General features: G+C 43.2%; 1 protein-coding gene across 2 annotated transcripts; it reads right to left on the bottom strand.

Moving 5' to 3' along the window:
* Positions 1 to 6,308: 6,308 nt before the first annotated feature.
* On the bottom strand, positions 6,309 to 25,316 carry MAP3K8 (mitogen-activated protein kinase kinase kinase 8). 2 transcript variants are annotated; one of them, XM_051612194.1, is made up of 9 exons: positions 25,263 to 25,316; positions 22,469 to 22,591; positions 21,285 to 21,645; positions 18,355 to 18,519; positions 16,620 to 16,881; positions 14,260 to 14,366; positions 10,019 to 10,171; positions 9,136 to 9,382; positions 6,309 to 7,724 (listed from the first exon to the last, which is right to left on the bottom strand). In XM_051612194.1, the coding sequence occupies exons 2-9, from the start codon at positions 22,501 to 22,503 to the stop codon at positions 7,591 to 7,593; spliced, it is 1,464 nt and encodes a 487-aa protein (XP_051468154.1). In that variant the 5' UTR covers positions 22,504 to 22,591; positions 25,263 to 25,316; the 3' UTR covers positions 6,309 to 7,590. The 2 variants fall into 2 exon arrangements, with proteins under 2 accessions (XP_051468154.1, XP_051468153.1); XM_051612193.1 differs by lacking the exon at positions 25,263 to 25,316 and adding an exon at positions 23,919 to 24,432.
* Between the last annotated feature and the right edge of the window lie 370 nt (positions 25,317 to 25,686).

Genomic DNA, 25,686 nt, shown 5'->3' with positions numbered 1-25,686 from the left:
CCTCTGCTCTTTAGCACATTTTGGTGGCAGTGCAGCTACACCAAGTCTTGTCCTCTGCTAAAGGCTTTCTGTTTGGCTCCTCTCCCAGCAAAACCTTCCCTCGCAGGGGGTGGCAGGAGAGAGGAGCATAACCTTCGTATCACAATGCTAGTGCTTAGTTGGACTTTTCTGCTCAGAAAGTCACTGAGCCCCTGGTAGCCCCTCTCCCAGGGATCCTAGGAGGAGTGGGACAGAAGATGACTGAGTCAGGCAGGGATGAAGCATGGGGGGACAGTGCCCCACAGATGGCAGGCATATCCCTGCCCCACAGCACATAAAAAGTTGCCTAGGTGGGGGGAAAAGGCTTCCTTCTGTAGCTTCTCCTAGGCACAAGAGCCTGAGAGGGCTGCAGGAACACGGCATAAAAGACACTGTGATGAGGAGGTGGAAATTATAGAAGCCATTCCTGTGACTCGCAAGACTGGGAAGGAAGGTGAGTAAGCAAGCAGAGGAGGATGAAGGGTCCCATTGCTCTGGGACACCAGGTGGAGGTGAGGGTACAGGCAGATGCTGAAGAGTGACAAGGTTTGCCTTTTTGTGACTGCCATTTGTGCACCAGCCTCCGCTCTCCATTCAAAACTTGGGTCAGCAGGCAATGGAATGCACCGTGGCTCAGCTGTCTCCTGCCACTCTGCAAGGCTCAGGTCCCCACCGAGCAGGAGGTATCTCTAGTCCAATCCCTGCTCCACACAGGGCGGACTGCAAAGTCACACTCTGATATTTGGGTTGTCCCATTCAAGCTTTCAAAATGTGTCTCTATATCTGTAAAAATACCAATTTACAAACTTAATGCAACTGACCTTATAAATTAGACCTGAAACTATGTGTGCAATGTCATGCACTTAGTTGGTTGCTTGCATTTTGAAAACTCTGGTCTGAAATGGTTATGTTGTAGCAAGCGTGTGAATTCAGCTTAATAGCTACAGCCTCTTGGGACTTGGAAGAGGAGCACTCAGCAGGGAGGGTTACAGAGATGAGTCATGCTCAACAGACCAATAGTTAATAGCTGGACATATTTCCCTGGTGTCTAACCTCTGCCTCACTTCATAATCTTTCAGGGGCAGAGGTGATGTTGCCTGAGACAACATTTGCCAATACAGCACTGATAATATCACTTTGGAGAAGATGATCTGTCTTCATGGCTTCTGGTACTATTTGGTCCTGAGAGAAATTTGACTCTGTCATGATGGCTTTTCACACAGCAGCACTATCCAGTTCACTAAAATTGTTTCCTAAATATAAATAAGACTTTTTCTGATTAAAAGGACACAATGCAGTACTGTATTCATCACTATTGCAAAATCTAGAATAGTATGTACTGAAATATGAAGGCTGGACATGCAAAATATTCAAGTCTAAGAAAAAGCAAATTCCAGTTTACAACTGAGATTTGCAAGGAGATCCACATTTCCTTGCCTAAATCCAGAATTTTCCTCCTTTCCCCAGGCAGCTGAAGGATTAAAGGCCTCTAATACTGACCATCTTCAGCAGACCTTCCTACCATGCTGATTTCATCTCTTATGTGCCCTAACAAGTGGTCTGGAGGTATGTGTGCAAGTGGGCTCCTGCCCACAGACCTGCTTACAGAGGGGTTTGCTGGGTGGTCCCTCCTGTCCTCTGTCATACTAGAACAAGAAGTGTGCGGGGGTTCCAGGCACACACGCTAATTCTGGCTTTAGTTGTCTGCATGTGCAGTGCTGCCCAAGCTCCCACCCGATAAACCAGCACTCAAATTCACCCCCTTTCATCATGGAAAAAGGAATCCTTCTGGCCCCATTTACCAGTCTCATGGAGTGCAGGAGGAAATACCATGCCTCTCTTTAAGTTTTGCTCATTCAGCTCAGAGACACACGTTGAGGCCTCCTCCTTCACGGTCATCACATCTGCTCTTGTTCATGCGCACTACAGGGAAGGCTAAGAGAAGGTGCCAGAGTTAACATCAGAGTCTTGCTGCAAGGCTGGAAAAAACCCCAACTGGGGTAGTAGTTGCATATATCAGTGCAGAAAGGGAGCCAGAGCTCCCTGAACATTTTTAACATTATTTAGGTAATTTCCCTTCCCTAAGATGTTGCTCTTTTGGCAAGATATGTTATTGATGTGTTGCAGTCAAAGATCTTTTCATATTTCCATGGAAGAGCCAAGTTAACTTCAAAGTGTACTTCCTTGTTGGCTTGAAAAGATCTTTTCTTACACAGAAAATGGTTCCGTTTTCCCTGACAGTTACCTAGCGCATACATAAAAATGACATTTGGCTAACTGCCTGAGACAGTGAACCCTGATTTTCTGCTCTTTCAAAGCCACCTACATTCAGAGGGCCACCAGGCTGGCTGCACTGCAGGATGTTCTGACCAAACAGCATTGCAGTGGGAGACCGACTGCTGCAGGACTGGAGAGCAGCTGGCACAGGTGATGGGGACACCAAGTTCCACTTGGAAACAAAGATGATTTTTTGGCATGAAAATAAGACACAGCAGCTTAGTGGCTGGAGGGGGTCATCATACTGCTGGTGAATAAAGGCTCCTAAAGCAGCATCCATAGTGGTGGCGTGATACAGGCACAGGCTCTGCTCAGAGTCAGCCCTGCCTTGAGCTTAAGTATACCAGGACCATAGGCAGCAGCTCTGGCTCACTTGCAGTTTCCAGAGGCAAGACAAGAGCTGACAAAGGGAAAAGACTTACATTGGAAATTCATATGCCAGTTTTGAAGGCTTCCTCTTTGGGCAAATCATGTTTATATTTTCTTTTTTTTTTTTTGAGGGGGGAGAAGGGGTAGAAGAAAAGTTGACCTTAGCTTACAGTGAGAGTTACAGAAGAAGGCAAGCCTTTACCCTGTCCCCTGGCCTGGACAGGCCCCAGGCTGCACACTGGCTTCATGGAGCTTCAACTCTGATGGATGCTTTCCTGCTGCCACCTACTCTTGGGCTCTGCATGTACCTCACCAAGTCACTCCCAGCCTGTCTCTCATTTCCATCCCTCACCCTTCTTCAGCTGCATCCTGCTTCAGCACATGGCTTCCTATCAGCACCAGGAGGGATTTTAAACTTTTCAAACACCATCATTTATTTGAGTTTTTCATATTGGCAAAGCGAAGTCTAGTGTCATAGGCCTGAAAGTGGGGTGTTTCCCTGCTGTGCATGAAGACCACAGCAGCACTCGTCCTCTGAAGCAGGCTCGTACTGGAACAAGGTCTACACTTGAGACCAGAATTATAGGTGACCGTGACACTGCTGTTGCATGTAGCTTTGATGAGGATCACCTATGCACAGCTATTTTCTCTTGCCCACCTCTGCTCTGCAGCATCTCTCCTCCCTTGTACAGCCTCTCTCCAGACATACCCATCTTCTCCTGGGCACAGTTCAGATGGACCCTGTGGCCATGCCACCCCACTGCTGAGGTGGCACATGGTGCTGCCTCTCATGCAGGACACATGGGCTGCAGGTGAGTAAAGGCTCATGGCTGTGGTGGCAGCTTGGCTCCTCCCCATGAGTCACAGTGTCCCAGTATCAGTCTACAGGGCTATTTCTGCCCAAAGCAGCATAAGTGCGTCCATGGGACTGTAATGAGCCACTCCCAAGGTCTGGCTGGATTTTTTTGGGGCGTTGCTGAGTTTGGGCAACACGTGCTGTTCATAAAGGACTTGTTTTCCCATTGCCTAAATTATTACCTTTGGATGATGACAGTTTTAGACATGGACCTTGCTAGGCCTTCCCTGTAAGGAAAACAAAAGGATGCTCAGGCTACAAATAGTGCTTTGCTGCTCCCTTACTGGCAATGTGCAAAGTCCTCCCCTGGGCACAGGATGCAAAGCAAAGCTTGGGGAGCCAAGTCCTTGCCTGCAGTGCCCAATCCTGCACCAGAAGCAGCTGGTACAGCCCCAAGAGAACCTGTTACCAGCTGTACAGACCTTCCTTGTTTTGGCCATGCACAGCACCATGCAGCTCACTACACCCCAGCCCTTCCCAACCAACCTGTTTGGTCTTCCCAGCTGCTCTGTCACACCTCCAGTGTCCCTTCCCCAGATGCCTCTTTGCTTCTGCCATTTAGCCTGAAGAGCAACACCCTGGTTTCCACAAGGTCCCAACAAAGCTGCTAGCATGTAGCCAAGGGCCTCCCTCCCCATCCCTGCCAGCACAGCATGCAGGGAGCATGGCAAACAACTCCATACTTCTGCTGCAGCTTCTCTCAAACCTCCATTTGGGTTAACAGGGAAGCTCATTTAACTTCTAGGCAAGAAAACCCTTATTTCTGCTTCTTCCAATTTGTCCTCCAGGTCTTTTCTACCCACTCATATTTTTTTCAGGATTAGGAAAACAAGGGCTTTGATTTTAGGAGTTAAGAAACCTGCAGAAACCTTGTCACTTGCAGGAGGTATAGGGGAGCAGGAGCGGAATGCAAAAAACCCGCAGCTACAAGACAATGGGAGAAAAGGGTTTTCACTGCTCTCTCTTCCTCCATGTTGTTTCAAAGCCATGATCTTCCTTCACAGAGTGGGGAGCTCATCACATGTTCTAATGATTTCCAAACCCACTGTAGACTGCTCACACCAGGAAGCCCTGTGGAGGAGCACAGTGGTGGGTTCAGTCTTGGTGTCACAGGCTGATCTGAGCACAAGAAACCTGTTAAACCCAGGAGGAGAAAAGCTACCTCTGGCTCTCCAATTTCATTAATTATTGCAAACAGTGGGTTTCTCCACACACATTTTCTTTCACAGGTAGAATCAGTCTCAGTATTCCCACAAGAGAAAATGAAACTACACACCAGCAATCAACACAAAGAGAGGCAAACCTTTTGCAGAATCCCACAGCCCAGTGCAGACCAGCCATCCCCCTGGGGCTTATTCTGGCAGGGTTGTCCCACCATCCCTTTTCATTTCTCACCCCATTCAGACTTGCGCCTTAGGCATCCAGATTACAGAAACAATCTAATCTTCCCCCTCCCAGGTTATTTCTAACCCAGCTGATTTCCCTGACCTCCCTCCCCAGGCAGTGGCACAAACAGGTGAACCTACACAACACAGTGATCAGCAGTCAACCACTGTGGGATACACTTTAGGGATGTGATATGCCTAGGATATAATATATTGCTCCAGAGAGAAACCCCTGCTTAGCTGCAGCCTGAGGCTCACCTGAAAAACAGTCCTCAGCTGTTAGAAAGCTCACAGTGCTGGTAGCAATGCTTGGGTTGGGTGTACCTGAACAGCTATTTGATGACTGTGTACCAGTCCTCTGAAGTGGCATTTGTCATGAAACCTCATACTGTTGAAACCTGTGGATGTGCCTATACAGAGCTATGGTTCACTCAGCCAAACCTTAGCACCTACGTGTGGCAATACATAAACTATAATGACTTTGGATAATCTGGTCACTCATTACTTGCATAGTGTGAAGATATGTAACAGCTGTATACTAAGAACAAATATTAAATAGTGAGCCTGTCCCCAGATGTAGATTTCCATGCTAAATCACTTAACTGGGTGGGAGAGAAGAGGACATAATTAAAAAAGAAAAATCAGTGTAACAATTTTCAAGCAATCCTCCTAGCAGCCTGTAATTCCAACATGGATCTCATTGCTGAAGTATCTAGGCATTTGATAAGCATTTGCATAGCATCTAGCCACTATTTCATGGGGATAAACAACTTAATTTTACAGAAGGGAAACTGGGGAAGAGATTTTAAGCCCAACCCCAGCTACCCTAAAAGCCGCTTCCTACTAACTCTGTGAATCTTATTAAAGATCAAAAGTCATCAGCAAAAGACCAGAAAATTGATCCCAGGTCTCTCTCAAGGTAAAGGTGAACACCCAGACCATTAGGTCATGTTTTCTGTAAGTAAGCTACACTGAAATTCTGATCCTTGACTATCCTGATCCCTACAGCAAGGACAAATATGAAGAGAGCTCCTCCAGGCAGCTCTCCTCAAAGCAGATAGTCATTGAGAGATTTTACACAATACTAGAGCAGGTGGGTTATTCCCAGCAGGATTTTTTGCAGCAATTAACATCAGGACTGACTGAAGCACTGCATGTTGTACACAACAGCTGTGGAACATCCATGCAGTTGAGATGTAGTGTTTGGGTCTGAGAATGAGATTTTGCCAGAAACACTCATCATCTGTTACCACAGCCCAAAATCCATTAACAACCTTCACCCAGCTCTCCAGTAAGTGTAATGATGTGTGTAGTGTACCTGGGCCATGGTAGGGGAGGTTGGCCCAGATATGGGTCACAGCCCTATATTGTTTTCAAAGACAAAAGAACAGAATGACCATGTCTTAAGGCACTGAGCTGGATTTATTCATTTGACCATACCAGTATCAAACTAGAAATCATTAGTTTAAGATCATGTGTTAGATAGGAGCAGCATTAAATAACAGACATATGAAAAAGAGACTGTGCTTCAGAAAAGATTCAGGGTACCACATACATAGTATGCCATTTAAACACAAATGCTCTTTAGTCATCCTAAGCATCAGAGAGAGTTTTATAAAAGTTTACGTTCTCATCCCATGGGATGTACAGAACTATGCAGTTTACATAGTTTTACTATCATCCAAAACATCATGTTTCAAATGTATGAGGCACAGCAAGAACAATTCCATTTCCATAGGAACATAAACACAGCTTGTCACTAATGACACGCTTTCCAAACCATAGCACTCACGGCAAACATACACATGTACAATTTTAAAGTACTTAAAAGCAAGAGTCTGGAGCCTGCCCACTGTTACCAACAGGGAATAACATTTACTAGACCCTTGAAAACTACCCAAGATATACTTGCAGTAGTTGTAACACAGGAAGCAGGTAAGAGTTACTGCTGTGGTTTGTCAGGGCCAGCTTGCTGTGCTGTTCCCAAAGCTAACTGACATAGCCAGTGAAGGATTCCCTACACCCATGGAGAAGGGGAACAGTGGCCTGCTTAGCTCTGACACCCCAGGGAAGATGCAAAGTTAAACCACACTGGTAACCAAGTGATGTTTGGACTCCAGAGACAGCCGAGAGAAATTACCTCTGCTTAAGGGAGGCCCTGATTCCCATTTAGAATGACCAGAGACTGGCCAAGTCTCAAAGACAGAGCAAGACTGAACCAGTCTCTGACTGGTTAAATCAAGGACTTTTTTTTTGGAAGGTTTTCTCCAAGGACAGCTCAGATAGACTGAATCTTACAGCCCACATGCTCCGTGTTTTTTGATTGCTTTTTTTTTTTTTTTCTTTTTTTGTGATGACAGTACTGGCAAGCATATATTACAAGTTTTATAAAAGTGCAAGGCCCAGCACAGGAAGATGAGACATTTGGATTAAGACATTCCCAGCAATGTTCTTTTTGACATCTTCTTGTTGGTCAACCAGCAGACACACAAATATCGTTGCTTGGGATCAGCTTATCAAAGCCCCTAGGGGTTTAGCTTAATCATCTGTGCAATTAAACACTATTCACATTTTACAGCCTACAATGGCAATATTTTTATGTACAAATTTGAAAATCAAGTCCTAAAATCAAGTTTTAAGAGGTAGAGGTCCACTTCTGACATGCTGACATACAGCATTACTGAGTCAGTCATATTCTAAGGCTGGTGGTCCCCTAACAATATTGAAGTAACCAGCTAGAGCTCCAAGATCTATGTAGAGTGATCTTTGCCTCCTTAGCAGGTCTGACTCTTCCATGCTCCCAGTACACAAAGAGGAATCTAAAATGGAAAGAGACAAAGCACATCCTTATTGCTCAAATAGCTACAATGATTCAGTTCCATGGTTGCAGACATTACTGGAATAATTGGGCTAATATGTTTTAATTTATCTGTGGTTTAGAAAGCTTCACTCTTAAGGACAATATAACATAAACCTCCTAAAAACCAAAATATACCAAATCAACCCACAACTCTAGGGCAAAGAAAGGTAAACAGTTTTCTACTGAAAACAGGGTGTATTTAACTACTGGAAAAAAATCTCCCCTCAGCTGGAACCTCTAGACAGAGCTTCCTTATCCTTTGAGCCACAGTGTTAAAGGAGAGTTTGGTGCAAGAAAAAACTCTGCTAGCTTTCTGTCAGTTGAGAATTCCCCTCCATTACAGGGGAATTTTCATCTAAACATGATGTTCTCTTTGTGTCACAGGGCATGACAACACAGAACAAATTTGGGACCACAAGTCCAATTATTTTTTTTCTTTTAAATCAAGGTCTGAAGAAACCTTTGCAACGGCAGAACTCCCCTGAATATTTGTGTAATGAATGTCCTGGAATTTCAAGCACCTGAACTAAAGTTCCAGTTTAAATGCTGAATATTTTTTAATCTTCAAAAGAACTGATTCAGATGGCCTGAGCTGGCCAAAGGGTTATGCACCCACAAGGCAAAATTCAGACAGAGCAATGCCATTCTAGATGCAAAGGCTGTGACTGATTTAAATGTTAAGTGGATTCATTGCAACAATTATGTATTACAGCACCCAAAACTTTGCATGGGTACCTTTTCAAGCACTTAACACAATCAAATAAACCACTTGTCTGGGGTCAGTTTTTAAGAGCTTTTTTTGAGGACCCTCCAAACATATTTTAGCACTTATTTTGAAGCCTGCTGGCAGGTTGCTGGCACCAAAACTCCCTTGGTCTCAGTATTACCTGAGGACACATTGAGTTTCATAACTAGTTCATGTATTATCCTTCACAAAGCACTTATTTATGCACAAGGAAACTGTGTTTTATCCTACAGTTATTTTTGGGTTTGAAACAAAGGGCCTGTACTGCTGACAATCAGTAACACTCAGTTACAGGTTTGTGTGTGTCTTTAAGGAAGCAAAAAGTGTTGGTTTCGGTGCACCTCTACTTTTTGTTGTGAACAGCAGCCTGTACTGTAAAGAAATGCCCTGAATAACTGCCAGGGCTTTTTCCTGAGACAGCCCTTCCTGAGCTGCAGATTAAGTCCTTCCCCTGTTGAAGTCAATGGGCGTTTTACATAACACTTAATGAGCTCTGGGTCTGACCTCATCTAATTGGGATTTTTACCCTTCTCCTTCCAGAAGCTTTTTGAGTTTTGTTTGTTTCCAAACACTGACACAAACTAAAATCTACAAAGTGCAAGGTAAGCCAGCCTGCTTTAATTACCTGTAATGTTCTCTGGCAACTGCAGCTCCTTCCTTGCTAGTAGTCTTTTCCTTTCAAACAATGCTGAGTCCAGACTCTGGCACCGGGGTTGCTCTTCTGGGGGTGGGTGTAAGGCTTCGTGTTTCAGTAAGTCTGCTGCAGACAGCCTATGATTAGGATTCCTTTCTAGAGCTGCTTCTAGTAACTCTCTCATGGAAGCGCTGCAGTCTTCAGCAATGTCTTCTAAGGGGGGAGCCTGCTTGTGTATCTGTTGGAATTAAGAGAGACCATTGAAACAGTTATTCCAAAAACAATGAAAGAGGAAGTCACAGACAAACCCATGAGTGGTCTGGGAATTCCCCACGTACAACTCATCCTCCCCCTGAGCTGGGCTGATCAATTAGAACTGAACATGTAACTGCACAAAATGCACTTTTTTTTATATCAGGTTTTATCAGAAATTTAAAAATTCAAAGCAACTCCAAGCAAGCATAAAATCTAGTGCAATGCAAATTGACTAGATTTCTGTACTACACTGGAAGAACCAGAGAATCAAATTTGCTAGGCTTCAGTTTTTATCTGCAATTTCTAAGCAAAACAGACAAGTAGAAGATAGATGGGCTTGTTTCAATCAAGTTTCACACTGTTCTAGCCCTGTCCACGCAGTAAACTCAAGGCCTGTAAATTGTAACACAAAACAAAAGAGATTAATCCAGCTCAGCCTCTCTCTTCCCCTAAATTACCAAAACCAACTTCTTCTCTCCTTCTCTCGAAGCAAAAAGATGGTATCATCTCCCCAACGAATATTTTGATAGTTTTTGTATGACTGGAGCTTTCACAACCAGAGTACAGGGAATCAACCCTTCAACTGAAACTGTGCTGAGGCTTTGCTGAGGACACTTACAATGTAGAGGTATGATGGATATGCAGAACGAGGGTATCTGTTCACCCAGGGTGGGATGCCAGTCTGCATATGAATAATAGTAGCTCCCATGCTGTAGATGTCTGCTTTTGTTGTGTGGCCTCTGCAGAGGATAACTTCAGGGCTCATGTAAATCTGTGAAGAATGATCAAGAAAAGATTAATCAACAGGTTTTGAAAAGCAACAAAGATGAATTGTGATGTTTTGCGACCAGGGAAACATCCCTCTGAAGGGATGTATCCCACTAGTACCTGAAGCCTAAAGACAATGCAACACCTGGGGAATAAGATTTTTCTGCTCTGTACATTACCAGTATCACAGAGATTTTCTGATCTAGCACCTGGACAAACTCATATTCCAGGTTTGCCATCTCCAGACAGGCCACAGCTCAGTGGCTATGGGGCTCAGCTGAGCTGTGAGGGGCTGAGGTTCAAGACGCTGCTCTTCTTTGTTCAGCTGGGTAGCAGGAACCTCATCCCTCCAGAGCAAAAGGAGGTGCCTGAATTGCCAGTTTATTTTGTGGCACTGCTGGGACTGCTCCATTCTGCTTTAACAACATGAGCATACACTAGGCTAAAGAGAGAGTGATGCCACTGCTAGCCACCCGGCTGAAGGTAGGAGTCCACTCCTCAAATCCATGTTACTACAGGTTACTACACAACTCTTCTGGACAGAACAGACACCTTCCTGTCTTCCTTACCCTTCTCCTCTCCTCCCCTTATCCAATAACCTGCATGTTGGGGCATTATCCTAAGAAAGGAGGTGGTGAGGAGCAAGCCAGGTCTAAGGCAACACACAAATTAAAAGCCAGATCTCCTAAGTCCTGCTCCATGGCCATTCCACTGGGTTACCCGAGAGCAGCCATCAAGGAAAGCATCCCTCTTCCAACTTTTAAACCAAAATTTCTAATCTTGTCTAAACCAAAATTCAGTTTCTATCCAAACTTTTCAGCGAAATGTTTGGATTTGTCAAGACCCTGAAGAAGGACCCAGTGGGAAGCTCCTGCCAGCCCCAGGCAGCTCGGAGTGCATCTGGAGGAGAACCAGATGGGCAGGATGGAGGAGGCACACCCAGCAGCTGGCAGGAGCTGCCTGCACAGCTCTGCCACTACCACTGGCCAAGGGAGAAGGTTTCAACACAACGTGGGCACAGCCCACAATAGGCTAACTTAGCAAGCCACCCTATTTGCTTCTGGTTTCTACTTTTCCTTCACCCAATTTCCCTCTAAGGAGCCAGACAGAACTTTAATTAGTTCAAGTCATCCTGTCACAAAGAATCACGTTAAAAGCCATTAACTGACACAAGAGCAGGAAGTTAAGTCATCACCACGTGGTTTGACTGCTTATCACCACTGACGGAGAAAGGCTGTAGAGCTCAGGCAAATTCCAAGAAATATTTCCCAGTAAATCACATACCATATCTGCAAACAGCTTCAGATCAGAAGCATGTGCAAAAGTTCAGCAGGCCTCTACAGCTGCTACTTACTCATATCCATGGCTCTTCTTGGGACTAAGGTAGAATAAGTGCATCTACAACTGCCACCTTTAAATCTCACAAGGAGCAAATAACAGAATTTCTGCTTTTGTAAAATATGTCATTAGCAAACACAATAAAAGCAACTGCCTTCTTGAGGAAAAAAGAATGCTGGAGCTATAGACAAAGTGTGAAAATGGCCAAAATGCACCTTGATTGCACAGGGACAAAAAGCAAAAACAAGAAGTGCACCAAAGCTGTGATCTCAGTCCGATTTAGACTGGCCTAAGACTCTGCTGCCATCAAGCCCAGGTACCTTCCCATTCCCACTCCTCCCTACTGCTGGGCTGGCATTTATCTGCCAGTCAGACCGGAGACACAATGCAGCTAAAAACCAGTCCTTTTCTTCATGCTGTGCCAGTTTTGGTTTAGCATTTCTGCAAATTAATTACCTTCCAGAATCAGCAAACCTTAGTAGGTAACTTTTCCTCCCGTCAAATGGCTGTCATTGAAGTTTACGTATTTTAGCAATGTGACAGAAACACAATAGGAAATGTGGCAAATGCCTAGAAAAAATATTTCCTGCAGAGTAGTTTCAACACAAACTCGATATATTGTGCTGCATGTGTTGTACACACACTGTACAGAAAACCCAGGGTTTTCATGCTACACCAACTAAACAAAACTTCACTATCTTTCAATCATTCCACCCAGAATTGCAACTATTCATTTCCATAAACACAAAGAAGATTCACTACATTCAGCCTGTCCATGCTATTGCAGCAAATAAAAAACTCTAAACCCCCAGAGGAGAACATCCACAGGAAAAAGATAACTCCAACTGTCGCTTCCTTCATGAACATCAGTCTCTGCCAACACCAGAAGTAAGAGAAACCAGCAAGTTCACAGGCATGACACTGCCTAGCAGCGACTGAGCCCTAACGAGGGCTTGCACAACCACATACAGAAACAGCAGTCCTGGACAACTGCACCACTTCTTAAGGCTGCATAATTTATGAGGACTTTGGAGAGCCAAGGTATTACTTTGAAAAAAATCAAGAAAGCCAGTGCCATCAAAAACTACAGAGGCATTTGTGGGTAACTGGATTAGGCACCCCACACAGCTGAACACAGGCACTATGTGGAGAGGAAGATTATTGACCAGGATTCATGATGTTCCTGCAAGTCTTTGACTGGTATTTCAAAACCTCCTTTCCCAGCATCCTCCTTACAACATTACTTCTGGCCTGCAACGCTGTGGCAGAAAAGCAGGATTGTTGGTGCTGAGCACTGGCTACCTCTCCTCTGACACAGCAAACACCAGACACAGCTGTGTTTTAGGGTTGTGGGAATTATCTGCTCTCTGAGGACAAGACTGCAGGTGTTCAACAGTGCAGAATAATTTTCTTCCTACTGAGTGAAGAACTAAGTGTTTTTCGCAGTTGTTCCTACCAATATGAACTTGGAATCTGCTCCAGCAGCCAGGAGAGGATAATCACCAGTCCACTCCAAAATGTGGAAATTTCCTGTTTACATGTATCACCATCCTTGGGAGATACCCTACGGTGGCTTCCAACTAATTTCCACAATTTTTCTTATTCTCATTAACAGCACACAAAAGCCCCACAAACAAAGAAAGAAAGAAACCAAACCAGAATAAAACCCCCACAAAGCATATATATTAAATGCCAGAAAGCATGTTGCTTCCAGCACAGTAAGCATATTAAGCTCTTAACTTCCCTGACTAGAATGACAGTGAAAACAAATGCTGAAGTATTTTCTCACATATCTCAAAACCAATAAACAGGACTGACATTCTGTGAAATCTTGGTTTATCCTATCCTTTCAAGGAGTGAAATGCTCTTTGTCAGCTATACAAGTATCTCCTTGAAACATATGCTTATACTGTAGAAGACTTATCAAATAAATAAGCATCAATATTTCAGCTGAAGAGTTTCCTGTAAACAGCCTCCTCCAGCACCAGAGAGCAAGCAAAGCCACATTTGCAGCAGCTGTCCAAGCTAATTGTTGCTGCTTGGTTGTTTGCTAAAGCTCTAGCCCTGGAAACACTTCAGAACAAGAGCAGCCCAAGTGGTGTGCAGGATGTTCATAGTCACTGAGCACATTTAAAAGGCCCTCACCTCCAACCCTGTATGCCTCAGCAGTTCACCACAGATAATCATCGACTGTGCCATACGTAACTCCCTAAGGACAAGAAGGTTACATGTAGTTGGGGAACAGAGCTTAGAAATGCTATGGTATGAAACCCAGAGGTCTGTCATTTCTGTGGTTTCACAGGAGGAGTCAAACTACTGTGTTGAGCAGGTCACCCCAGTCCACAGCCAGTATCTCAGAAGAAATCTTGCTAGAGCAAAGGACAAATTCCTGTCTGAAGCATCTCTGACCAGCAGCTGATTAACTGCAAATAACCCTCCTCACAGTATTGTTCATTCATTTGCCTTTGGTGAACCTTGATTTCTCTTTGACTTCAGACTTCCTAATCACTAACAGATGGGACTGCAGAGAAGGTGATACTTTCAAAGTGTAAAACCTGAATCCCCATTCAGCAAGTTGAAAATAAAAATATAATCGAGATTACACTAACGTTTGTAACTTTTTATAAATTATTATAAATAATAAAGAGCTTGGGCTCTTTTGCCCAAGCTTCTATCCTTAAACTCCAAATGTGAGCCTAAGCACCACAATCACGGGAGTCATACAACATAACTGTTGTCCCTCCAGGTTCTTACCTCTGTTCCTCTAAGATCTTTGGGATAGTAAATGTCTTCAGTCATTTGAACACTTAGGCCAAAATCCACCAAAACAGCCTTAGTGGACATAAATACAATGTTGCTTGCTAAAAGAAAAAAAAAAAAGACAACATTTAAGTTTCTAGCATGCTGAGCACTTACTCTACAACATGCCTGTTGCATTTGAAGGTTAGCCTGAAAAAGGAGATTAACACAACCAGTCTCTAGAGCCCACGTATGGAGCCCTTCTCCTAGCCAAAATGGCTCTGTTAGTGATGGACTCCAATTTTAAATCAGATCTCAGAAATCAAACTGGACTAGTTTACATAAAAGAAGAATCAACATTTGGTCCTTTTCCTAGCTTAAAAAATAAGAGAGACAGAAAGAGAAAATGTCTGAGGGTAAGGGAGTAAGATGGAAGGCTGTTAGGCAGCTCAGCACAGCAAGGCTTGCTCTGAAAATGTTCAACGGTCTCCAAAGTGGAGAGCATGCAGTACAGCTATAAACATCATTTTTGGTCACCACGAGGTTTCTCTACACTGAAGATTTAAATTAAGACAGAAGCAGAGAGGAACCAAGGCCCCTCCACAGCAGCCAAGTCAGGGTCTCCTGCACAAGTCAGGGACAGCAGCTCAGCCTAGCAACAGAGGAGAGACTATGGAAATGATGGAAAAGTTCCAACCTCCCACAGAATTGCAGCAATATCTAGGAGCTCAATTCCCTTTCCTTCATAAAACTCTGCCTATGGCACAATTTTAAACTCAGAGGCTTTCTTTGCAGTTGTATTTCTGATCAAGTATTTATTAAGGTAGTCCTCTGTGTAAGCCTTGGGAAATTCTTGTTTCAGAAGACATGGACAAATTAAGTCTCCAAGTAATACAACAGAAACACATTTTCTCCAGAGGAAACTGTGGGTCATTCTCCATCTTGACAGTGGCCATTCAGTGGCAAGATGCAGGCTTTGATTTCAGTAGTATTGGTGCCTGAAGCAATCCTTCACAGACCTGACTCCTTACACGTGCTACACAACTACGTAAGTAAATTTGTAATTTTAGAGAGATCTTTGCAGAAATGGGTTTTAAGCACCACATAAAGGGCAGTGCAGAGGGAGGACCACACTGCCACAGCACAGCAACCTCTGCTGCTTGTTTGGGAGTGCACCCAGCCCCAGCTGGTTTTGGTCTAAAGTTCCCCCAACCAAATAACCTTAGATTTAACCACTTTCCAATCAAGGATTAAAAAGAGTGGCAGCACCAAACTGCTCCTTAGAGCCAACTGAAAGTCCTTCTTCCCGTCCTGGCTCAGGGTAGTCTTTCTCTCACTGAAATCCCCATCTCTTTCAGTCTAGATGTGGTGGGTTGGTTTTTGGCTGGCTTGGTTTTTAAACCTTATTATTAATGTCATTGTTACTGCCAATTAGAATAAACCCACAGGAAAGACTCTTAACTACAAGCGAAAAAGAAGAACTAAGGAAAAATAAAGCAGGTTTATAGTTGTCAGAATCTCAAAGGCTTACATCTGAATACTGACCCAGATTAAATAAAAAAACCCCATGCAAAACCGAGATAAAAATTTTGCAATTCTTGATAACCATCTTCTGTCAACTATTTACTGTAACACTACTATTTGAATATTTCTATTTTAAAACCTCAAGTTTAGCAAAAATTAACTCATAGAAGATAAACATCATCATTAGAAGCACTGTTACTAGAAAGGCAAAATTTATCTGTTTGCAGGGGGAGAAGGTGCTGGGAGAAACAGTATTTAATATTAAATGTGATGCATTGGAATGAAATTTAAAAGCAATTTACTATTAATGTATTGCATTGAGGTTTAATATTAATACATTTTGATTATTCATACATGTTAATACTCAGAACTTAAAAAAATTAAATATATACTAAAATTTGCAGCAAATGTTGAAAGAAGAAAACACAAATTCTGTATTTAGTTCCAAAGTGGCTCAAATTGAGGAACAGCCATGCAGAAACATAAAACCTAAAAGGAGGTGCAAGCAGAAGGTGGGGCATTCAAGCACTCAGGATGAATTTACATGGAAAAAACCAAAACTTCTGGCTTAATACAGACTTGCAGTTTCACTAATTTTCTTTAGGTTTTTATTTCAAATTGCGTTGCTCAAGAAAGGCAAAGGAACTATGACTTCTAAATCATCCTCTCCACTGAAGTGAATTAATAGATAGTATAAATAACTGTTACCTCCAGAACCTGACCTTGCCATGTTCTGATGGTTATCCATCCCTCCCTCCCAGAGAAGCAACACTTACACACCCCAGGGTCTCCACCAGAGACCCCAGCCCAGCCTAGACCAGAAAGCACCCCAAGGAATCACATATACATACGTTTGATATCATGGTGGATAATCCTCTTGGAGTGGAGAAAGTCAAGTCCTTTCAGAATATGTTTTGTCACCCAAATGATTTCAAATTCTCTCATGGGACCACAACTCTCCAGTTTTTCCATGACAGATCCTCCCTCTCCAGCTTCCATGAAGAGATGGATCGTCTCATCCCACAGAATAGCACCGTACAATTCAGCAATGTTTTCGTGACGGAAACAAGCCTGTATTTCAACATCTGATGGCTTGAACTGTTCCACTGGGACCTAGGACATTGAAACAAAACCACAGAAAAGCAGCTCAAAAACCAACTTATCCATACCAACATTAGTGATCTGAGATTAAAATGGAAGATGGAAGAAAAACACTCCTATCCACTTGTTAAAATACAGAGCTTTATTTTGATCCTGTGGCTTGTTCTTTCTTTCCAGTTGAGATTAATTTTGTTTAAAGTTGAGAGGTTTTGGAATCATGCCCAAATAAGAAATGTAATCTTCCAGAAAAAGTGATGTAGCAAGAGTTATTCCCGTCAAAATCTGGTGGTTACGCAAAAGCTCTAGGCAAACTTCCTGGTGAAGGAGATAAAAATCCCACTGCTTTTTCCATTAGCTTTGTGCAGCCCCATCTGCTCTACCAGAGCAACACACCTGCCTGACACATGGATCTGTGCTTGCAGCCCTCAGTGCAGTCTACAGACTAACCATGCTCAGGACCGTTAGTGACCTCAATTCAGTCCTTATCAGCACTGGTTTATGGCTTACAAGGAACGGAACCTGCTTTAAAGAGAGCATCTGGCAGCACTGCATTTCTTTCAAAGGCACTGACAGCAGATTGCCAAGACAAAAAATACAGTGTTTGCTTACACACAGAAAGGCTACTACTGCTCTTTTTACTCTCCTTGCAGGCTGGGGGCTATGAACCAAATAAGAGGCTAATATTTTGATTGCAATGAGAAACACTGTTTGTATTTTCATAAACATTAGGACACTTTAATTCTGCAGTGGGTTATGCAAAAGTGACAAATTATATTTGTCCCCATGAAGCTACACTGACTGCAAGGGAAGGCCATATAACTGCTCACCCCCCCCAACTCATTCACACACAGAAGTCCTACAGATCAGTATCCCAGTTGAACTTTTATTGCTCCTAAATATTTACTGTTCAATTCAGAATCATATGTTGAAAAGTAAAGCTGAAAGAAAACATTGGCTTGCATAAAAATAGAGGGGTGCTCAGTAGTTAAGTTCTTGAGACCTCTCATGACCTTATGCTTGGTGCCCATAACACAAGCAGAGTTGCACATAAGCTGAGCTCTCAGAGATATTAATGGCAGTGGAGTAAAGAAAACTTATCTGAAGACTCCAGTTGAAGGATGAGATCCTAAAACCACCTGTAGGAACAGGGTTTGATCTCATGCTGGTATTTTAAAATCCTGAGTACAGCAGGATAAGCAGAAATTCTTCTACCCTCGCATGGCAGCAGGCCTGCCCATGTGGCAATTACATATACTTCCAGATACTTAAAAGATGCTGAAACTTTTGCAGTCTCAGAGCCAAAAAATTTAAAGAAGTTAACAGTTAAAAACATGCATTTTTCCTACCTTGTGTAGGCCAACAAAAGTAAAACTGAGATGATCATCAGCCTAACAGTGAAAACTGATGCTGACACATTTGAAAATATACTGTATGCACTATGTTGTACAATATTTGCTCAGAGATAAAACTACTGAACTAACATACCAGTTTGCATGCCATTCTTTTCTTTGTTTCTCTATCTTGGGCTAAGTACACCTTCCCAAAAGCTCCCCGAGGAATAAAATCAGAGCCAATGTTCCTGTAAGTCAGCTTCCACGGAAACAGGAGAACATCCGAGTCGATTTGATAGCGCCCGTTCTTGGGTGTGATCTTGAGAGTTAAATTAACAAAAAGACAACAAAAAAAACCAATGAAGTGAAAACTACTTCAACTCTAATTAATTTTATACATGTAGTGGAAATAAAATAATATATAACTCATATATGTGCATGACACACACAATCTGTTCAGCAGTCTTTATTTAGAAACACCAAACGGGAACAGTATGTGAGGTGTGGCATTCATTCACAGCTCAGGCATCCATGTTTCTCTCCAGTGACTAACTTACAAAGTGTAAGTTGCAATTAATCATCTTGAAACAACAACAACAGCAGCTGGGTTAATGAAATTACCCACCTCTTGTTATTAGATTTACCTGCACGTTTGTCCTTCCTGTAATCTGCTAACTTGTTATGCCACATACCTGTTACTCACAGGCTATCTTATACAATGTGAGCAAGAGTTTCAGCATTTCCTAATATCACATGTATTGCTAGGAAAACCCATTTTAATTTTCCATCTTGTATCAGAGTTTCTGCTGCTTATTAAAAGGTCAAAGAATCTGTCATGATTTTACCAGCCACTTTCTAGTGTTATACTGTAGTTCAAAAGAAGAAAAAAAGAGTCACAGTGCTCTAGGTGGGTATGCTGGGAGCTTTGGTTCTCTATACTGTCAACAGGGCAAGCAGGGCTCCTCCAGGAACCAATTCAGAGCATCTAAGTCAGTATCTTGCTCTAAATCTGCCCCTGAAACAGCTCCCTACCTCTGCAGGTGAGAGAGACCAAACTCTTTTAACTCAAAGAGAGGTAACTCTCTCAAACTACAGCCATGTGAGTACTGCTTGAGGTTTAATGCTATTTCTTCAGTTTCTCAGTATTCTCTCAGCTGAAGAATTAGTAATGTTTCCTGTGATTATGCTTCTAATTTGTCCAATGATATACAGTATTATCAGGAACTGCAATATCATTAACCTGTTTACTGCTACTTTATTGAGACTCTTAAAGATACACAAAAGCAGACAAAGGACACTTATCATTTTATGCCTGTCACATGATCTCACATACCCAGCCCTTGAGCTACCCTTTGTAAGCTAAGAGCATATGAGGAATACTGTTTGGTTCAGATTTCTTTTCAAGATGTAATGCACATAATCTTTCTGTGCTTTAAACTACTTTCATGTTTCTCAATTAGGAAAGTATCTTCTTGACTGCCAAAACTGTCATTTGTGGCTAGTATCTACATGAAGTCAATCCTTTAAAGTTCTTAATTTTGAGTAGAATAAATTCTTAACTGTTGGGGACCGTGTGTCTTTCAGTAACAAGTATTTTGCTTAGGATACACAGATTGAGCCTCCCATACTTATCACAGCCAAGGTAAAGACTAACAACCCACACCTCATCAGCTTGCTTTGGGTTAAGACTAGCTAATGCACACGGGTTACACCTACCCTGGGAAGTAACATAGACTGAGTGGAATGGATTGGTCGAGCAAGAACCACCACACTATTCACATTTTCAGGAGCCTTTCAGGACTAGTTCCTGGCCTGGTTCTGTGGAGTAAATGCTGGTTTGTGGTTGTAACACATCCACCAGTTTAGTTTCAACTGAAAGAAATTCAGCTTGTGCACTCCAAGACCTTTTGTGACTCAACGCATGGTGCAGTCAGTGAGGGTCTCCAGACAACCAGAAACACTCCTCATCCTAACTAAATGCTGTAGATATTTACAACGTAGATGCACCTGCTGAAATGCATGTCCAGGTAATGCCCTGCCTCCACCTCAGTTGCTTAATGGGATCACGTGTGCCTAATAATAATTGGTTCATACCAATTGTATGCATCTATAGAAACAGCATGCAAGCAAAACAACCACGAGTATGTAGTATGGTGTCTATACTAAGTACAGGGAACATTTAATATTAGTAAGTGTCATTTCAATGTCACAGAGTTTAAAAAGTGACTTTTGCAATACTGCAATGTTCCCTCCAAATCAGAATACAGCAGTACCCTGTGCTATTTCACATATAAGTAACCACAAACCATGTTCACATATAAAACATATTACATGCAAGATATTTAAGATGATAGACGTAGGACATCATATCGAAATAAAGCAGCAGAATAAACATATATGAATAAACTTCCATTCCATGATCGATTGTTCCAAGAGCAACTGATTTTAAATAGAAGTCCCATGACACTAGCATCTGCAGATGCTTGAAAAACACAAATCATCTTTGGGAAAAAATGAATATACTTCAAAACAACTCATCTATCATTGAATTTTGCAGTATGTGATATTACATAATATAGCAATTCTGAAAGACACATTTGATACTATACACTTCTCTTTACGTTACCACTTTTTACATTTTGTGCAATGAATTCAGTAACTATACCAAAATAGATCCTGGACCTTTATTTAAGAGTTTTGCATAATTAACTCTTTTTTACTGTGTGAACACAAGGCACTGGAAAACCCTTGCAGTCTCACAGATCTATAAGCCACCATACATGTGGCTTTTGCTTTCTTATTGCGTGTCTTACGTTTGTATTCAATGTTGGGAAATGTTTTCTAATCTCCAGGGATACCAGGAGGCAACATAGGGTGAATCTTTCTGAACAAAAGATCTTTCTTCACAGCTGCCTGAGACTGCAGGGGCTAGACTTGATGACTTCAGAGATCCATCCCCTCAAGTCCCAGGTTGCACAAGGAACTAGAGCCTGACTGTTACTCCTGGGACTGGGGGGTGATCTTTATTTAGATTAACTTCTAACTTCTAAGGTCTACTAATTTCCAAGCAAAAGAGAGACATACCATATTCAAGAGGATTCCAGATTCTTGCTGTCTGCATCCTTTACACTGTTTTGCAGTGTTAGACACCTGGTTTGCAAAAGCAAGCAGATCTTCCACAGTCCCATATTTGACAGAGGACGTCAAAGAGACGTCCCTTTCACAAAAGAGTAAAGATTCCGCACGTTCTTCATTTTGATTTGCCTCTTCACACATTGTAATTAAGCCGTCTTCATAGACTGCAAGGTCTCCACCTGGATAAAGGTTTTCCATGATGTCTATCACCTCAGACATATTTAAATTAGTTAGCAACAAGTCAATCTCCTCTTTACTATCACTACCCGTGCTCATATACTCCATTACTGTCCACTTTGCAAAATCACTCCTGAAAAAAAAGAAACAAACAAACCTGAAAACACTTATCACCTACATTTGTCTAAGCAAAGCAGAGAAAGCAGTGATTAGGGTGGTAGACAGCTCATCATTATAGAGTTAGATTTAAAAGTACTTTGCTAGTGAAATTTTGTTTAGAGTGAACCTCCCCTGTAAATTCTTGGAATTTACTTTGATAAAGCTTTTTGTTAGAGGAACAGCAAGGAAGCACAAACTAGTAATATTTTGCTGGATATGCAGAAATGAAGGAGCACTCTCAGAACAGATGAAGGAATTCATTATTTGGAAATGAATGACACAGAGAGATATAAACATACTGCATTAGTTTGTCCCCAGTGTGCAACTTATGCAATCTGTCCAGAAGAGAAGGCCATGAAGCAAGATCATTCTATTAGTAATAAGCATCCGTTAGCATCGTTGCATAAAGCACAAGTAAGTCACAAGATACACAATCCTTCTTTTTTGCAAATAACTGGCCAGAACTTAACTTGAACTGAAATTTTCACCAGCTTCAGAAAAAAGTCAGAAACTGAGTTATCACACAAGTAATGAGCTTTTGAAGCCATTTTCAGCAGTTTCTTCTGTCCTCACTAGCCCTAACAATAACTTTTACAGATATATCTTTACCATTTTGCTGAAGTGAACTTTCACTACAAGAAACCAGGTTCAATATCCCAACAAATCCCTTCTCAACCCCAGGTTACTACTTTAAGCCAGAGAGAGTTACTCTGTTCAAGGCAAAAACATATGCATGGTCAGTTATTAACATACTTACACAACTAGTTTTCAACACATAAATGTCTAGAAGCACTTACCTTGTATTTATCCTGGTTACATCACACAAAACCATCAAAAGTGTCTCAATATAATCCCTATAGTCGTCATGGTTCTTGATCCCGTATTTACCAACGATGATAATTTCAGTGTTCTCTAGCAGTCTATTAAAAAAAGCAAAACAAATAAAGCCATGGCAGACCAGCCCAAGCAGGAGGACTGGTTTATACTCATATGATCATTTGCTTCACAGGCTTCATGGAAAGAAAAACTAGTAATCACAAGGCTGAGATAACAGGGGATTTTTTTCAGAAAGAAAAAAACATGACAGCTCAAAAAAAGAAACAAACTACGATCATCCAGATTTCCAAGTAGTAGTGAAAAATAACTTTTCCATGGTTAGGACCCGCATTTTTATTCTCTCTGCCTCATGCTTGCTAATAGCAAAAAAGAGAAGGAACTCCATTTCCTCTAGCAGAACCGAGTAGAGCGTGCCCTATTTAGTTTTCATTTCCCTTTTTTCATAATCCACTGCAACCATCTATTCTCCACAAAAGATAACAACCAGACAAAAAGATACTTAAAAAAAGAAAAAAAACCAAAAGCAGCAAGCACAACCTGTTTATCTCAAGGCCAAGCAGCAGACTCGGTCCCCTGAGGCCACGAAGCAATGCCCAGGTACAGTTTCTGGTTATGATCGTTATCTGTCTTACCCTCCCCGCAAGGACGTGGAACCTTTGTGGCACATATTTCTCATGGGTTAGAGCATTTACGTCAGCTCTAACGTTGAAGAAAACCGAGCAAAATGACGCGGCTGCCTTGGCAAATAAACTGAGACCACGTGTTTGGAGCTGAAAGGCAGGACGGCAGAGATCAGCAGGTGCAGCTCAGGGAAAGGCAAGGGGAGTGCCTGTGGTGCTGCGCGCCCCTTTTCAAATCCCCGGGGTGATGGTGGCAGAGCAGCTCCATAGCCCCTCAACCTCCCAAGACAGACACAGCAACTTTCACCAGCACTCTACACCAGTTCACCCAGCCTCAAGTCGACCTGACAGCACCTAAGCACCAGGGCAGTCAGGTAGGAAACCTTGCTGTCACCAGCACTGCTCAAGCTGTGAGCATCCAGGCTGCTGAGAGAGGTCAGGATTTTCCACCTTCACAAGAAATGAAAGTTGCCAGGGGTGTTTTCTAACCCCTAGCATCCCATCTTCTGCCTCTATGCTCAAGCTAAAGGCTGCCAACAAAGCCTGAAAGTGTTTACTCTTTATTATAAAGGGGTTTCTATTTTCTCCCACAGCATTGACTTTTATTCATCGCTCTTTTTTTGGTTTTATGGGGGTGCAGAAAAAAAGAAACACTCCAGGTCATAAAAAGAACAGAGAGACAGCATGTATAAAGTCAGGCACAGTTAGAAACTAATCCTGAGGAACTTCCTGAAGAAGAACATGAGGCTCTAGATGCTCTAGTCTTTCGTGGATAAAGACAAATACATACCAAAATTTAACTAATTCACTCTCTGACAATTCTTTCAGGCATAAGGCATCTGTACAGCACAGACCAAATGCAGCTTTCCATCAGTGCCAGCTCTGCTCTGTTCCTTTCTGCAATTCATTTATTGTATTTCCATCGTTGGGACAATCTGCCAACAGGGAATTAATTTTTCCTTTTATCCCCAAAATCCTGTACTAGTAGCTGTGGTGGGCACTCAAGTCATGTTCTGTATCATTATATACAACCCAGGTACATGAAAAAAACCAAAACATGACTAAGTATGCTTTACTTAGGTTTTCAGTTAAAAAATTGTCTTACCCACAGTGGAAAAATAAAACTAAATGTAAGCACTTCAGTCAGTTGCTAAAGCACAAGACTCTTTCACCAGATTTGCCATTATTTCATCACCACCACATGAGTAATTTGCAAGCCAAGAGTTTATTCCTCTATCACAACTAGGTTTTTCTTAAACTCCTTTTTTTTTTCTGAGAGGTGTGCTGCTTGAGAGCATCCTCATATCCATCATATCAAGAGTAACTAGATACCAGACTTCTAAGCCCCTGGGTCAAGGATCAAGAAAACACAAAATCAAACAAAAACTAAAACAAACAAACAAACAAAAAAAAACACAAAAAAAAACACACTCAAAAAAACCCCTACAAACAAAAATCAATACCACAAAAAAACCCCAAAACAACCAACCACCAAAAAATCCAGCCCTCCTCCCCAAACAACCAAAAGGTGCTTCGAATAACTCTACACAATCACACATTCACAGTAAAGATTTCTTGTGCTGCTTTTAGGGAATAATTTTCTGGCCTAAGCGGTAAGGAATTGTCCACCCGTGATGAAAAAAAAGTCCCTATTTGCTTTTAAAATAACTTATCTACAGACCTTGAAAAACACAACCCTTTGGAAAAAAAAAAAAGTTCTGCTCTTAAGGGGCAAAACACGAACCACTGAAATGATGCAGAAATTGCAGACAGTCACTTGGGAAGAAAACAACCCCCACCGCGCTGACAGCCGGGGGGTGCTCAGGGCCCCCTCCCCCGGCGCGCCCCTGGGGACAGCACAGGTGCTGCACACCGAACGGCTCCCGCGGCTGCTCGGGAGGCCCCGGGCAGCCAGAACTGCCCAGCCACCCCCCTGCCCCTCCATCCCCTGCCCCTCCATCCCCCGCTGCGAGCCGCCCCAGCTGGAGGGCCCGCGGGGCGGCAGCCGAGCCGCCCCCACAGCCCCGTCCCGTCGGGGCTCTCCCGGCGTCTCTCCCCCGCGCTGTCCCCTTCGCTCCCCGCCCGGGCAGCAGCAGCTGCTGCAGCCCCCCGGGCCCCGCTCCCCCCCGCTCACCCGCGGGGCGCCGGCAGATCCCGCACCGCCCGTCCGCACGCAGCCAGCGCCGGAGCTGCTCGGCCGGGACCCGCGGGGCCGCGGGGGCGGGGAAGGGCGCAGGTAGCGCCGCCCGTCCCTGGGCGGGGGCGGGGGAGCGGGGCGGCTCCGGCCGGGGTTTCTATTTCGGTTTCCTGGAAGGCGGGAGCGAGCGGCGCCCTGCCCCGCAGGCAGCGGGGGCGGCCCCGGCGCCGGGCTCGTCCTGCCTGCCCTGGGCTGGCGGTGCCTGAGGGCGGGTTGCGTGTCACTGCTGGTATCGGGGGAAGCCTTTCCTGGGGCCTCCAGAGTTCCCGTGCGCATCTGGAGGGGATCCCGCCAGCTCCCCACATGCCCTCAGTTTAAGCATTGTCTGATGAAAACTTCAGCTGAAACTCTGGTGGAATTT

The sequence above is a fragment of the Apus apus genome, chromosome 2, assembly GCF_020740795.1.
Source record: "Apus apus isolate bApuApu2 chromosome 2, bApuApu2.pri.cur, whole genome shotgun sequence".
Taxonomy (NCBI): Eukaryota; Metazoa; Chordata; class Aves; order Apodiformes; family Apodidae; genus Apus; species Apus apus.
The sequence above is the reverse complement of the archived record's forward strand: the minus strand, read 5'-3'. Positions and strand labels throughout refer to the sequence as shown.